The 14,301-nt window shown below is 42.5% G+C and overlaps 1 protein-coding gene across 1 annotated transcript in view; it reads left to right on the top strand.

Annotated features, from left to right (window-relative positions):
• RRM2B (ribonucleotide reductase regulatory TP53 inducible subunit M2B) overlaps nt 1-14,301 on the top strand; it is a 35,793-nt gene that overhangs the window by 9,359 nt on the left and 12,133 nt on the right. The window contains exons 3-6 of the mRNA XM_005306042.4: nt 1,405-1,521; nt 4,828-4,961; nt 6,014-6,108; nt 10,638-10,771. Of these exons, the coding sequence (XP_005306099.2) occupies nt 1,405-1,521; nt 4,828-4,961; nt 6,014-6,108; nt 10,638-10,771 (480 nt within the window). The remainder of the gene's footprint in view (nt 1-1,404; nt 1,522-4,827; nt 4,962-6,013; nt 6,109-10,637; nt 10,772-14,301) is intronic.

Genomic DNA, 14,301 nt, shown 5'->3' with positions numbered 1-14,301 from the left:
CTGAGGTAATTTCTCATCTATTGTCAGGTTTCAGAGAGTTCAGTCCACATGGTTGAAGGATCCACCTTTCACAGATTCCAAGAGCTTTGGTCTCTTGTCCCTTACGTGAGGGATTAATAGCTTTTTGTTACCCTTATATTTCCTGAAGTCCATCGTCTCTGTTTCAAGAGCCAGGAAGTCTTTCTGGGATGCAGAGTCTGTCCCCTGGCCTGCTCAGTAAACTTTCTCCTCCATTCTTGTTAGCGTGATAGCTTTGTTTACCTTATGTGTAAATGTACTCTTATTGTCCTCTGCCTGTAATCAAGTGGGTCAGACAGGTAAATGGACATTTCTTTATCTAGGGCAGGCAGGGTTTGTGCACTGCTTTCCAAACACATTTTAAGAATGTATTTCTAGTACACCTATGTAACTCGTTGTACACAACCCATACATACATCATGCAATGATTTTTCAGGACTGGCATATGATCAGTTTAAATATTATACCTTACAAGACACCTTTTAGATACATATTATGATCACACTGTGATGGGGTTAGTGAGTGTGTCAGGCCTGATATGCATTGCAGTGTGGTGGTGGGCCCTCTGCCAGTGTGCATTGAGGTGTCTTAGGGACACTGTGAGTATTATAGTCCAGTGAACAAGGCCCACAGTTTAGGAGTCAGGAGAGCTACCCCAGCCAGAATTCACAGCCTTATAGAAGAGTAGATATGTAATGCTTTCTTATTGTCCAACAGTAGTCTTGTGGGAGAAATTAGATGTCACATAAAGAAAATCCTTTTCATTTTAAAGGCTCGTTGCAAAAATGCTGTCTTTAATTGCAGGTATCCTTAAAGACACATTGGAAAGGATCTCTGTTTTTTGACACACATTGAGGTTTTGAAATCTTGCCACTTTACAGTGCGGAAAAGTTTTTGCATTTGCAGTGTTGTATGGTTCAATATATAAAGTCATTTTCCATTTCTGTAGTGTCTTTATCCTAAAGTGCTTCACAGACTGATGAAGGGCGCTATGTAAAAGTAAATTATTCTACTCTCCCATTAGAAATATCTTTGCGGACACACTATAGTATCAGACATCTAGTGGTCATTCTAGTGACTCTAAATGGTGTGCATATTCTCTGAGTTTCCAAAGATCTGTATTTGTGTGGGGAGGGGTGTCATTTATAAGCTGAAAAGCAATTAAATTACATCATGGTGGCAGATACACTACTGTACTTCATTGCTTTCACTGTGTTTGATTTTAAATTCAATTACAAATGTAATAAAATTCTCTAAACATTTTCAAGTTTGGTCTCAGATAACTTCCAGTATCACTGATTTGCTTAAGCTTCTTCTATTTTTCTTCATGAGTTATCAACATTAAAGGACAATAATATTGTATTTTTCTTTCTTTTTTACCATAAGGTTGATTTATCAAAGGACTTTCCTCACTGGAACAAGCTGAAATCAGAAGAAAAATACTTCATCTCTCATGTCCTGGCTTTTTTTGCAGCCAGCGATGGAATTGTAAATGAAAATTTGGTAAGGCATCTTTACAATGAGCCCATTTCTCACGAGTTACCATTCATTTGGCTAGCAAAGACTCTTCATTTTAATTTTAACTTAACAATAAAGAGTCACTTGATTATATTTACTAGTTGCATTTTCTCTCTTCCACGTAATCTCAGTTTTGCTTAGACATCTGAGCAACCTGTTCTCCCTGGGCCAATATTTAAGACAAATTAGGCCTGTAACGGGTTTGGGCCCGTTGGGGTGTAACCTGATGTGCTGGGATGCACCATAAGGTGGATAGAAAGCTGACTAGATTGTCGGGCTCAACGGGTAGTGATCAACGGCTCCATGTCTAGTTGGCAGCCGATTCAAGTGGAGTGCCCCAGGGGTCGGTCCTGGGGCCGGTTTTGTTCAATAACTTCATTAATGATCTGGAGGATGGCGTGGACTGCATTCTCAGCAAGTTTGCAGATTACACTAAACTGGGAGGAGTGGTAGATTCGCTGGAGGGTAGGGATAGGATACAGAGGGACTTAGACAAATTAGAGGATTGGGCCAAAAGAAACCTGATGAGGTTCAACAAGGACAAGTGCAGAGTCCTGCACTTAGGACGGAAGAATCCCATGCACTGTTACAGACTAGGGACCGAATGGCTAGGAAGCAGTGCTGCAGAAAAGGACCTAGGGGTTACAGTGGACGAGAAACTGGATATGAGTCAACAGTGTGCCCTTGTTGCCAAGAAGGCTAACGGCATTTTGGGCTGTATAAGTAGAGGCATTGCCAGCAAATCGAGGAACGTGATCATTCCCCTCTATTCAACATTGGTGAGGCCTCATCTGGAGTACTGTGTCCTGTTTTGGGCCCCACGCTACAAGAAGGATGTGGAAAAAATTGGAAAGAGCCCAGCGGAGGGCAACAAAAATGATTAGGGGGCTGGAGCACATGACTTCGGAGGAGAGGCTGATCTGCAGAAGAGAAGAATGAGGGGGGATTTGATAGCTGCTTTCAACTACCTGAAAGAGGGTTCCAAAGAGGATGGATCTAGACTGTTCTCAGTGGTACCTGATGACAGAACAAGGAGTAATGGTCTCAAGTTGCAGTGGGGGAGGTTTCGGTTGGATATTAGGAAAAACTTTTTCACTAGGAGTGTGATGAAGCACTGGAATGGGTTACCTAGGGAGGTGGTGGAATCTCCTTCCTTAGAGGTTTTTAAGGTCAGGCTTGACAAAGCCCTGGCTGGGATGATTTCGTTGGGAATTGGTCCTGCTTTGAGCAGGAGGTTGGACTAGATGACCTCCTGAGGTCCCTTCCAACCCTGGTATTCTATGATTCTGCCAGCCTGGGTCCCCTTTACTTGGCCTTGCTGGGTTAGGCTCACAAGCCTCTTCCAGCCAAGCACACAAGCAGGGCCACACCCAGCTGCACAGAGAGACAACGATCCGCTCTGGAAAGATTCAGCCTGAGGGACATGCTCCAACGCTCTGGTGCCCAGTCTTTTTAAGGGGTACAAACCCAAAGGTTTTATGAAATTTGCTGCCTCCCTCAATGTGGAGGAAGATATGCACAACTTCTTGCCCTCCCAGTTAGAAATTACATAAACTGGGTTATATTACAAACAAGAAATATGTTTATTAACTACAAAAGGTGAATTTTAAGTGACTATAAGAGAGAGCAGAATAAAGCAGAGTACTGACCAAATAAAGCAAACTAGGCAGGCTAAGCTCAATATACTTAAGAAACAGGTTACACAATGTAAATTCTCACCCGAAATGTTATGTTATTTTAGGCAGGTTGCAAAGTTTCTGTGGTTCAGAGTTCCAGTTATATTCCTTTTCAGACTGGACCCCGTCTCAGTCTGGACACCCCCCTGCCCCCGCCTTCCCTTCAGGTGGCTTTAGCAGTCTTTCTTCTTGAGCAGATATCATGGAGAGGAGGAGTCCAGTTTGAGTTCCTCCCAACTTTAAATAGGATTTACATAAGGCGGAAATCCTTTGTTTCCCAAACTTGACCCCCCTCCCTTCCAGTGGAAAGTTACAAGAAGTCCCAGGTAATGTTTAGTATCGGGTGACAAGACCACCTGACTCTGTAGTATCACAGCGTCCATGAGTCAGTGGCAGTATGGAGGGTCCGCAGGAAGGCCAAACCTTTTCACAGTCCATTGTCCTCGCTGATGGGCCACTGCCCTGTCTGGCTTTTCCATTGTTGTTCCTGAAGTGTTAGCAGTGGGCGTCACCCAAAGTAGCATAATTGAAATACAGATATAGTCAATATTCCTAACTTCAGATACAGAAATGATACAGGCATACAAATTGGATAATCACATTCAGTAAATTATAACCTTTCCAATGATATCTTACAAGACCCATCTTGCATAAAGTATATCTCAGTTGTGTCATATTCATATCATAAGGATATTTTCATAAAGGATATAGAGTGAAATGTCACAAGGCTCACACCAGTATAGTCTGAAGGACTCCAGCCACTCCGTTCCTGGAAACAATCTTTAAGTCCTCCCTTCCAGTGGACTGTGTTCATTTTTGGCTCTTTAGGAATGGAAGATGGGAGTGAACTTCTTCAGTGGTGTCATCAGTGTTTCTCTTTGAGTTGGTTAAAATCATACTATCTCTCCCTAGCATAGCACTTTTAAAAGAATATAGGGGATACTACTATGTCCTGGCCAGTGTTCCTTATCTCAGTAAAACCGATTCTAAGGACCTGTGTTTACCAAGGTGACTTGTTGGGGATATCTCTGAATCTACCAGGTCTACAAGGAAGTGATGGATCACCCCTTTCTGATGATATGGATTTGCCATTTGTAGTCACGCTGGGCTGCAAGATATCTGACTTTAAACCCTCAGTGGTGGAGGCCTGAAAATGGCCCATCCTGGACCTTGTGCATGTATAAGTTCTGGGCACACATCTAGGGAATACATTATAGTATGGGGTGAGGTTGGAGAAAGAGACACACATTCTCTGTGACACAGAGATTTTGTGAAGTACTGGTTCATTTTATTTAATATCAAACCAAAATCCTGAGTGTTTGTGTAATGTGAAGTTTTCAGTGTTACAGTATTCTGCTGTATACTTTCAGTACATAGACAGCATACCTCTTGATTACAGTTTGATAAGCTATATATACAGCAGCTTTATTTCACTTTCTCTCTCAAAGAATAATTCCACAATCTGCTAGCTATTTGCATGCATGTTTGTGAAATGTTTCAATCCAACTCCCCCCCATCCTTTCTCCATGGCAGGGAGGTTGTGTTTGTTCAACTCAGGGCTTGAAAATATTCTCGCAGGTAGTGCTAATATCCTAACTGGCACTTTTCTTGGTAGGTGGAGCGATTCAGCCAGGAAGTGCAAATCCCAGAGGCTCGTTGTTTCTATGGATTTCAGATTCTAATTGAGAATGTTCACTCGGAGATGTACAGTTTGCTAATAGACACTTACATCAAAAATCCCAAGAAACGGTAATTCTCAAAGTTGTCACAAAGCCATTGAACATATTACCTTAGTACTGGCTGTGCAGTCTAGAGGGCTAGTCATGTAGCACATGCCAATATCACCTGCCTTCTTTTCCATACTGACTCGCTGGGTGGCCTTAGGAAAATCACTTAACATTTCCTGCTTTGTATTCCTCATCTATAAAATGGAGTAATACTAATACCTACTACACAGGAGTGTTGTGAGGCTTACTTAATATTTGTACAGTGCAATATAATTGATAGATTGAAACAGTTTGGTTATGGATCGTTCTAGGAATTTAATGCTATTTACTGATCTGGGTTTGGTAATAAATATATCACTTTACTTGCATCCAACTTGTTTGTTGCTAATATGTAAACAAGAGAGTCTCTTTAGTTTAAATATTAACAGTAATAACAATAGCAAAAAGTTAGTCTGTGGCTGCAGATGTGTGGAGAAACCATGGTCCTGTAGTGAGGGTCATACAGAGCTGCTTTTCCAGGGCAGCATCTTACACTGGGGAAGCTCAGTATCTCCTGGAACTTCAAGGTACATGGGCAGTGGGGAGATGGCTGCTATGTCATTTTGTAAGCATGTCCCTACAACCTTTGGAGGTATTTAGCACAGTTAGCTGTGCTAGCCAGAATCAGGAGTTGTATTCCACAGGGACTGAAATTGTGCCCAGCTCCTGTGTGGGGTCTGCAAGGGAGTCTCCCTGAGCAGGAACTGGCCACTATCTGGCTTATAGTGTGAGATGCACCATACTCTAGTGGATAGGATACTGATTTGGTAATTGAGAAACCTGGGTTCTATTCTTGGCTCTGCCATGTACCTGCTGTGTGAGCTTGGATAAGTCACTTTCCCTCTCTCTGTCTGTTTGCCCTTGTAGCTTTTGTCTGTTAGACTGTAAAAACTTTGGGGCAAAGACTGTCTCTTACTCTGTGTTTGTATAGTCTCTAGCACAGTGGGGTCCCAATCTCAGCTGAGGGCTCTAGGTACTAATATAATACAAATAAATTATAAGTGTTTGTAATATTACCTTTGTTTCATTCTATAGAGAATTTTTATTTAATGCAATTGAAACAATGCCTTGCGTCAAGAAGAAAGCAGATTGGGCCCTGAGGTGGATAGCAGACAGAGACTCAACTTTTGGTATGTAGCTTTTTAATTAGGTAATTCCATTATATGTGCCTCAGATTAACAAAGGGTAATTTTCTGGGTCTGAGCTGCAACATTCCAGAGCAGAATTTCTCCAAAATTTAAGGGTTATGTGTATCTTGAGTTTCAAGTTCAACCGTGATGTCTAAAAAAGAAAAATTCAGATCAGTGTGTAGATCTTAATCCTGAGCTAATGACGTGTGCCAATGTCAAGGCCCAGATCATAGGTGTAAAAGTTCTGGGGGGTTCTTGTGTTATGAATAAGGGATAAAAAGGCAATTATGACTTTAACATGGGTTCAAATAATACTCTGGGTGTGTGAGCATGTCCAAGCATCCCTCCCCTCCCACTAAAAATGAAATCATCTTACTGCGAGAACTTGTTTGATTCACTAGTGTAGACACTCTTGTTTTGGGTGGAAAGAAGTGAGGTGCAGGTTACGTTGTGTATTTGGGGGGGGGAAGAGGGATCATCCCAAGTAAGGTTTTTCTTTGGGAAAATTCAGACAATTATTGGTGGCTTTGCTGAAAATATTTCAGCGAGACTATTGAGAACTGTTAGTCAAGTTCCAAATGTCAGTTGTGGGGGGAACTGTTTCCTTTACTGCAGTCTGCTGGTAGAGTTGCCTTGGCCAGATATAACATACTTATTTATATCTTATTTTCCTTTTAGTGGCTTTGGCAACTTGTATTTTCTATACATTTTTTTTCACTTTTTACCAGACACATTGCCAGATGTTTGTTGCATAGATGTTTCATTAGCTCTGACATTGTCAACTCACTGCTCAGTATGTTCATTCCAAAGTACAGCAGGACCCTGTTGTTTCTTCTGCATACAAAGTGATTGCTAGGGGGTGAAAAGAACCTATTAGCCCAACATTGTTTTCTTCAGGCGCATTCAGAAATAGACACTCCTGATTCGAGATTTCCAATGAGCATATTAAGAACTTTGTTACATATTTCAGTATGCAAGAGCCAGCCAGTAGGCATTCAGCAAGAAATTTTGCTATATGGGTTTTACTATCCGGTATTGCATTTAATCGTTAGCTTTATTTTTTAGGATTGTCTGGTATTTTTTAGAGTTGTCAAGTATATTTCTTCTGCGTGAATTACAGGAATACAGTAAATATGCTATTTGTCTTTTAATTCTTTTCTCCATATGACCTTCCCCTAAATAAACCAGCAGATGGCACCTGCATTCCATTCATTGGAGTAGAAAAATAAATGTCCTTTTCTTAAAATGATCTGTGTGGGGCACAGGGGGCAAAGGTGCCAGAGTTTAATGCACAGACCTTGCACCTCTGGAGACCCGGGTATTTATCTATATACATCATCAGGATGCTTTAAAATACAATATGCATTTCTATAGAAGCAGGGCTTTGGTGGGGAGGAGTACATGGGTGTGAAGGCACTGGGGCGTAGAGTGTGAGGAAGAGAGGCCAAGTAAGGGATGGCAGCAGCAATGGGAGGCAGCAGGAGTGAATTTGGGGACATAGTACTGGAAGGGATCTCTTGGATCATAGGGTCCCCTCCCCTGCTATCACAGACAGCTCTGTTATATAATCCTGTTCATACATTTATCATCTTGAATTAGAGATGAGAGTTTAACCGGTTAACCAATAAGCTTGATGCTTATCGGTTTCTGTTAATGATTAAACTCCGCCTGGGGTCCCTCCCAGTCGCCACCCTGCATGCCCGGGACTCTGCTGCCACCTGGCATCCTTGCGCACCTGGTATCCCTGCACTTGGCATCCTGGTTGCCGCCTGGTATCCCAGCACAACCAGGTTCCTGTGCCTGGGGTCTGTCCCAGCGGCTGGGAGGGACCCCGGGTGCAGAGGCGGTTATACGGCTACTGTTTTTACACGTTATTTACATCCCTATCTTGAATTTAGCGGGATTGTCTGCCCCACTGCTCCTAGTGGGAAGATGTTCCAAAACCTCATTCTTCAGATGTTTAGAAACCTTCTAATTTCTAGCCTAAACTTAATAGAGCCAGGCCATAGAGATCACAACTTCACTAGCCTGCACCACAATAGCTCTGATGTTGAGGGGCAGGTCCAGATTCCATTCTCTGATATTGATGTATTGTAGCGTGTACCTTTCTAACTTCCAGTACACACCCTTCACGAAGGCCACTAGTACCTAGGTAAGTGCTTTCTGCTCTCCTTGGCAGTCTGGCAGGGACGCTGTAGGACTCGGTGCCCTGACTGCTTGCTTTAAGTAGAGGAAGCTCCATAATTGGGACTTACTTAAAACAAGGCTGGCCGAAGCACTAGAAGAGGTAGAGCAAGGAATTTCACAGTGGTGGGGGATGGGGCTAGATGACTTAGGTCTCACAAGAGCATAATTGGTAACCCCAGACTGAGGGCTCAGCTCCGGTTTCTTATGCATGACACAGTACGGTCTAGTTGGCCCTCCTCAACTGAGGTTTCTACACTGACGTTACTGATCTTAATAGTGCAGATACACAGATTATTTTGCTTATTTAGACAAGCTGCTATTTGATCTCCAGTGAAAGTTCCCTGGGACACTTTCTAGAGAACTTGCTAAGACTTTTAGGATTAAATCTTAGGAGAGCAATGCCGTGAGGAATATTATGGTGTATATTTTTGGCTGGAAGGGAATGTGAGGAGGAAAGTTTGGGTCTATCCTATGTGGAAAACAAGTCATCATGCCATCTAGCTAATGCACAGAATGTGTTACAAATACATTATTGTGATTAAAGGGGTATTCAAGACTCGTCGTAGACCCTCTTCCTTTAGTCATTCCCCCATTGCTCGTTGCAGAGTGATGGCTCCATTACAAAAAATATTCTACCTCTGTTGTGCCTTTTACCCGCTATATGCTCCACTGATTGGTTTGCAAGGCAGCTTGATTACTAGAATTGTGCAGGTTGTCCTTATCATGAGCTTTCCTCATGGGAGTCCATAATCACTCTGCTCTGCATTCCCTTTGCAGGGACCTTGGTGGACCTCCCCAAGTCACTTCCATTGTTTGTCTTTCTGGTTCCTTCGCTTCCACTGTTGGAAAGAGAAAACTTTTTTGAAAGTAATTGACCAGTTAAAAGAATCTCTTCTTGCACAGCAAACTAAACCTATGTGCTAAAAAGGCAGTGGAACCATTTCAGATGAATGGCTGCTGAAGAGATTAGCCTGTTTGGCCATCATAAGCATTAAGTAATAGAAAAGGAATATTTGCACTTCCATTGTACCAAATGCAAATATATTTCCTAAAATGGAGCATTTATAAGTGAGCATCTCTAAAAAGGTAGACAAGGAAAACAAATTTTTTTTCCAAGTTATGTATTAAAAATTTTTCTGTTAGACTTCAAAAATCTCAGCCCAGTGATTATGAATTCCTTTAGCGTTAGTTGTAACGACTCTAATTGTGAATACATCTGCTGATAATGTGGATGTCAAAGTACAGTGCCTTATAGGATTTCACCATTAATTCGGCTCTGATTAGGCCTTTTTAAGATTAAAGTGTTCTGGTGAATTTTGAACATAACAAATCATTAAGTATTGCTGTATTTGCTCTTGAGATTATCCTAAATCTCCTGCACTTGTGTAGATTTTTTTCTGGGTAATGCCTTTAAGCCTCTCAGTGTATGGGTTTACATGCACAGCTATAACTCCTTGGGCTGTGAACTTGTTAAGTCTCAGAGGCTGAACAGGTTTAGGCTAGGCATTACCTGGATGAGAGATCTCCAAGAAGCACTCCTGATATTGCAGGAAGTGGTGTTTGGGGATTCAGTAGGTGGCACTCTTCTCTGCAGTTAACATTAATAGTCTTTGTGGAGTCAGTGGCTACTAGGCAGTGGAAGGTGCTGTCATTAGGCTAAGGCATAAAACAGATTCAGATCATTTGTGGTCATTAAAGATTTTCAGCTATTTTTACAAGAGTCAGAATAATAATGCTCTAACTTCCTAGATGGAAGAAACTGTAGAAAGCTGAATACTTTACAAATCTTAATGAATTGCATCCTGTCTTGCCTCTATCAGGTAGGAGACTACTCTTCCGTTTATGTAGGAACCTGAGAGCCAGACAGGTTAGGCTCACACAGGAAGTCTGCATCTCCCAATCTTGTCAACTAGTCACAACCACCTTCTACTAAGAGGAACAGGGGTATTAGGCCTGATGTCCTGGCCAGATTAGGCCTGATATCCTGACCAGATTTCAGTTTGGGCAATTAAATTCTTCCTTCCGAAATGCCCCCTTTACTGTCAATTGGATGTGCTATTTTTCCTCTCTTCCTGGTCTAAACTGTTGTGTGTTGAACACTTTTAATAGCTGTCCTATTTCACCCCAAATGTGGTTGCATTTCATTGGTGGGTAAATGATGATGTGTGCACGTACATGCATGCTGTGGGATCCTATGTGATGAAATATAAATATGGTACCCAAGTGGATGATGATTTAGTGCTGTTCAGTATCAATGTGTCTAATGTAAGCTGCACACCTAACAAACTAGAAGCAAATTTGATTTTTCTGAGTCTTAATTTCCAGTGTATTGTATTAAACAGGGGAGAGAGTGGTTGCCTTTGCCGCAGTGGAAGGGATCTTCTTCTCAGGTTCTTTTGCTGCTATTTTTTGGCTGAAGAAGAGGGGTCTGATGCCTGGACTGACATTCTCCAATGAGCTCATTAGCCGAGATGAGGTAATATGTGGAACGTTACATTTGTTTGGGGGTAGAGTGTTCCTCTAGCTGAGAGTAGTGGGTGGCTGGGCTCTCAGTGAATCCGCAGGCCAGAGGGGAGAGGCACAATTTTTTCTGCGTGTTCCCCTCTCCCTCTAGAGCTGCTGCCCACACACACTTTGAGCAGAGCCTCATAGCCATGCCAATAAGGGCAATACTTCATCCACCTCTGTCAGCGGCTGTGGGAGAGGAAAAAGAGAATTGCGTCAGGTGCTGAAAAGGTGGGTTTTCACTGGGGAAAAGGGAGAAAGCAGGTAAGTGGATGCAGAAGGTGTGGGAGCGCAAACACCAGTGAAGAAAGGGGAAATCCAGCAGGGCAGAGAGGGTGTGTTGCTGGCAAGACGGAGCTGTTTTGACACATTACTGCTGATGGGGCTGGAAGAGGGCAAAGGCCTGAGTCAGTTCTCTGAAACCCAGCCTACCCTGACATACATAGTAGGATTCTTCCAGAGCTTGTCACGTGGACAGGTGCAGCATGTTGACTGGGGGAAGGAACTGGTTGACCTGTCCATTAACTTTAAGCCACACCCACAGTATCCTCTCACTTGTTCAGCCATAGCTCGGCTGAGGCAGTTATGCAGGCAGTGGATGGTGGCTGCACCAGTAAGACCCGCCCTCTCTGTTGGTGGGCACCCTTCCACAGTGCAGCACGTAGCCCTGAGTCTGCAAACCTTGACATTACTGGGAACTGCAGGAGCACTGAAATCCTGTGAGGGAGTAGGCTATTTTTAGAACATGTTTTAAGGGAGAAGGTGTAGGAACAGGGTTGAGAAATAAATTACCACTGGGCAGATGTTAAATGAATGTAGGAGAGCTTAAATACCACCTTGTTCCTAGGCAAGAATAATCAGTATCCTGAATAAAGCTATTCACCTAAATCATCTTAAAAGGAAAAGAAATAAGATGGAAAAAAAAAATCCTAATTCACAGTATGAGCAAGGAATGAACTGGAAACACATGGCACAAGAAACAAAGTGATGGTGAATAATGGGAGAGAGCAGACTTGAGCCAGCACAGTGCTCAGCTTCCAGCACTGAAGGCAGCACAAGTCAAATAGCAGCAGAGAGCAGCAGGTGTGCACATGTACTGGACTGCGCTTCCAGCCAGAGGTAGCCACATACATGGGATTCTACAGTGCAGCCTGTGCCCACTAGCTTTACAATGGAGGTGCAGCCTGCTCACCCTAGGGTCCTAGTGTGTATATGAATGCAGCTGGCTTTGCACTGGCTTCTACCACTCAGGTGGTGGATGGTACAGGTTGCCTTGTCCCTTTCTATAGCTCTCTCCAGGTACAGAACACAGTACTTGCACATGGCCTTCTGCAGTGCTTGGTCCAGTGTAGGGGATATTTCTACTGAAGTGGCTGACCAAGGCTGCACCTGCCAGTATCTTTCTGGTATTGAACATGTAGTAGTAGTAGTAGTAGTAACTGCTGTAGTAACATGTATCCTCCTAGTCCCTCCTTACCCCATCTTGTAGTGACGGCTCCTCATGGGCGGGGCGCTGCACAGTTAAGGTGCTGTTAGAAAACATACATCAAGTTTAAAATCTGGAGCGCTGTAGAACCTGAAGGACAGATTAATTTGCAAGATAAACATAGCAATGATTGAATCTACTGGCATTGGCTTAAAATGGTAAAGGATTCCATCACAAGGGAAAATAGCCAGTAGCTCTCGTTTAATTTAGAAGGAAGCTATATTATGATGATAGAATTGTTGAAGTACGTGATAGGACTGGAAAATAAAGCAATGTATGGCTCAGGCTTGAGGCAACTTTAATGCTTTGGAAAATAAATTCTACTTCATGTCCACTAATAAGATCCAGTTTCATTTTCTATTCCTAGAAGTCATTGTAACCCTTTTCATGCAATCAGTATGTGTGTGGTTTTCAGCAGAAGTTTTCTATAAAACTCACTTTCAGGTTAATGTGATGTAGGATGCTAAATACAATAAGTCTAACTGCCCTTTTGTGGCATGTCATTCAGCACCAAAACCCCCCACAGTTTTCCAGTTCAATTTCCAATGGCATAATTGTAACTAAATAGGTAGTTATTGCAATAAAAGTACAAAATGCACAAGGCATCTGTCTTGAGAGAGGCTCAGCACAAAACTAAAATGATAAAACAGCAATATAAAATCCTGTAAAGAAAAGAAAATGTAAATTGTTTTCTGATGAATCTGGTTAGACAGATTGTGCGTACCACCTAATGCATGGTTATTTGGGGAATGCACAAGCAGTCATTTTCTTTTAAGTGGGAGAGCCACAGATTTTAAAAATTAGCCAAAATCCTACTAAAATATCAGGTAACATAATGGAAGTATCAGACTGGCTCGGGCTAGTGGTCCATCTAGTGCAGTATTCTCTCTCTGACAGTGGGCAGCAACTGTGGAACCAAAGGAATGTGCAAGAAATCCTGCAGCAGGCAGTTAAGAGAGAAATTTTACTCTGGGAATTTTATTTCTGATGCCCATTCGAGGTTGGCTTATGAGGGTTTATAACTTTTCCAAAACTCTTGGTTGGCTGATTTGTTTTAATTTTCACTGTTGTCAGGCTGGGTTTTCTTATTGTCCATATTCTATGCAATCCTCTTCTATTTTGAGTCTTAATGTCTTTAATGAAATCTTGTGGCAACGAGACCTACACACTAACTGCATGTTGCATGAAAAAGTATTTTTCAGTTTTAGATTTGATCTCAGTAATGGAACTTGTTTTGTTAAATTAACCTCCTCCTTTCTGCAAGAGCTTGGAGGGCACGTGAGAGGAGGAAAAAATCTTAATACAGTAACTTCTCGCTTAACATTGTAGTTATGTTCCTGAAAAATTCGACTTTAAGCGAAACAATGTTAAGCGATTCTAATTTCCCTATAAGAATTAATGTAAATGGGGGGGGAGGGTAGCTTCTAGGGAAATTTTTTTCACCAGACAAAAGACTATATATATCACATGTACACACACACAGTATAAGTTTTAAACAAATAATTTAATACTTGTACACAGCAATGATGATTGCTTGGTTGAGGTGGTGGAGTCAGAGGGTAGAATATTTCCCAGGGAATGCCTTAGTGCTGAATGATGAACTAGCACTCGGCTGAGCCCTCAAGGGTTAACACGTTGTTAATGTAGCCTCACATTCTATAAGACAGCACAGATGGAGGGAAGGGAGACAGCATGAGAGACAGAGACACACACCCTGTGTGTGTGTGTGTGTGTGTGTGTGTGTGTGTGTGTGTGAGAGAGAGAGATACGCATTGCCCTTTTAAGTACACTGACCCCACTCTAAGTACATTGCCTTTTTAAAAAGATCAGCAAGTTGAGACCGCAACTGCTGGTAGCAAGCTCCCTCCATCTTGAGCCCTGTCATGTCCTTCCCCTGCTCTATGGAGATGGGGTAAGTGGGGTGCAGGAGCAGGGGTGAGGGGGACATCCTGACATTAGCATCCCTCTTCCCTCAATCCTGCACAGCAAGCAGGAGACTCCCGGGAGCAGCTCCA

The sequence above is a fragment of the Chrysemys picta genome, chromosome 2 (assembly GCF_011386835.1).
Source record: "Chrysemys picta bellii isolate R12L10 chromosome 2, ASM1138683v2, whole genome shotgun sequence".
NCBI lineage: Eukaryota > Metazoa > Chordata > Testudines > Emydidae > Chrysemys > Chrysemys picta.
This window is presented reverse-complemented; position numbering and strand designations above follow the sequence as displayed.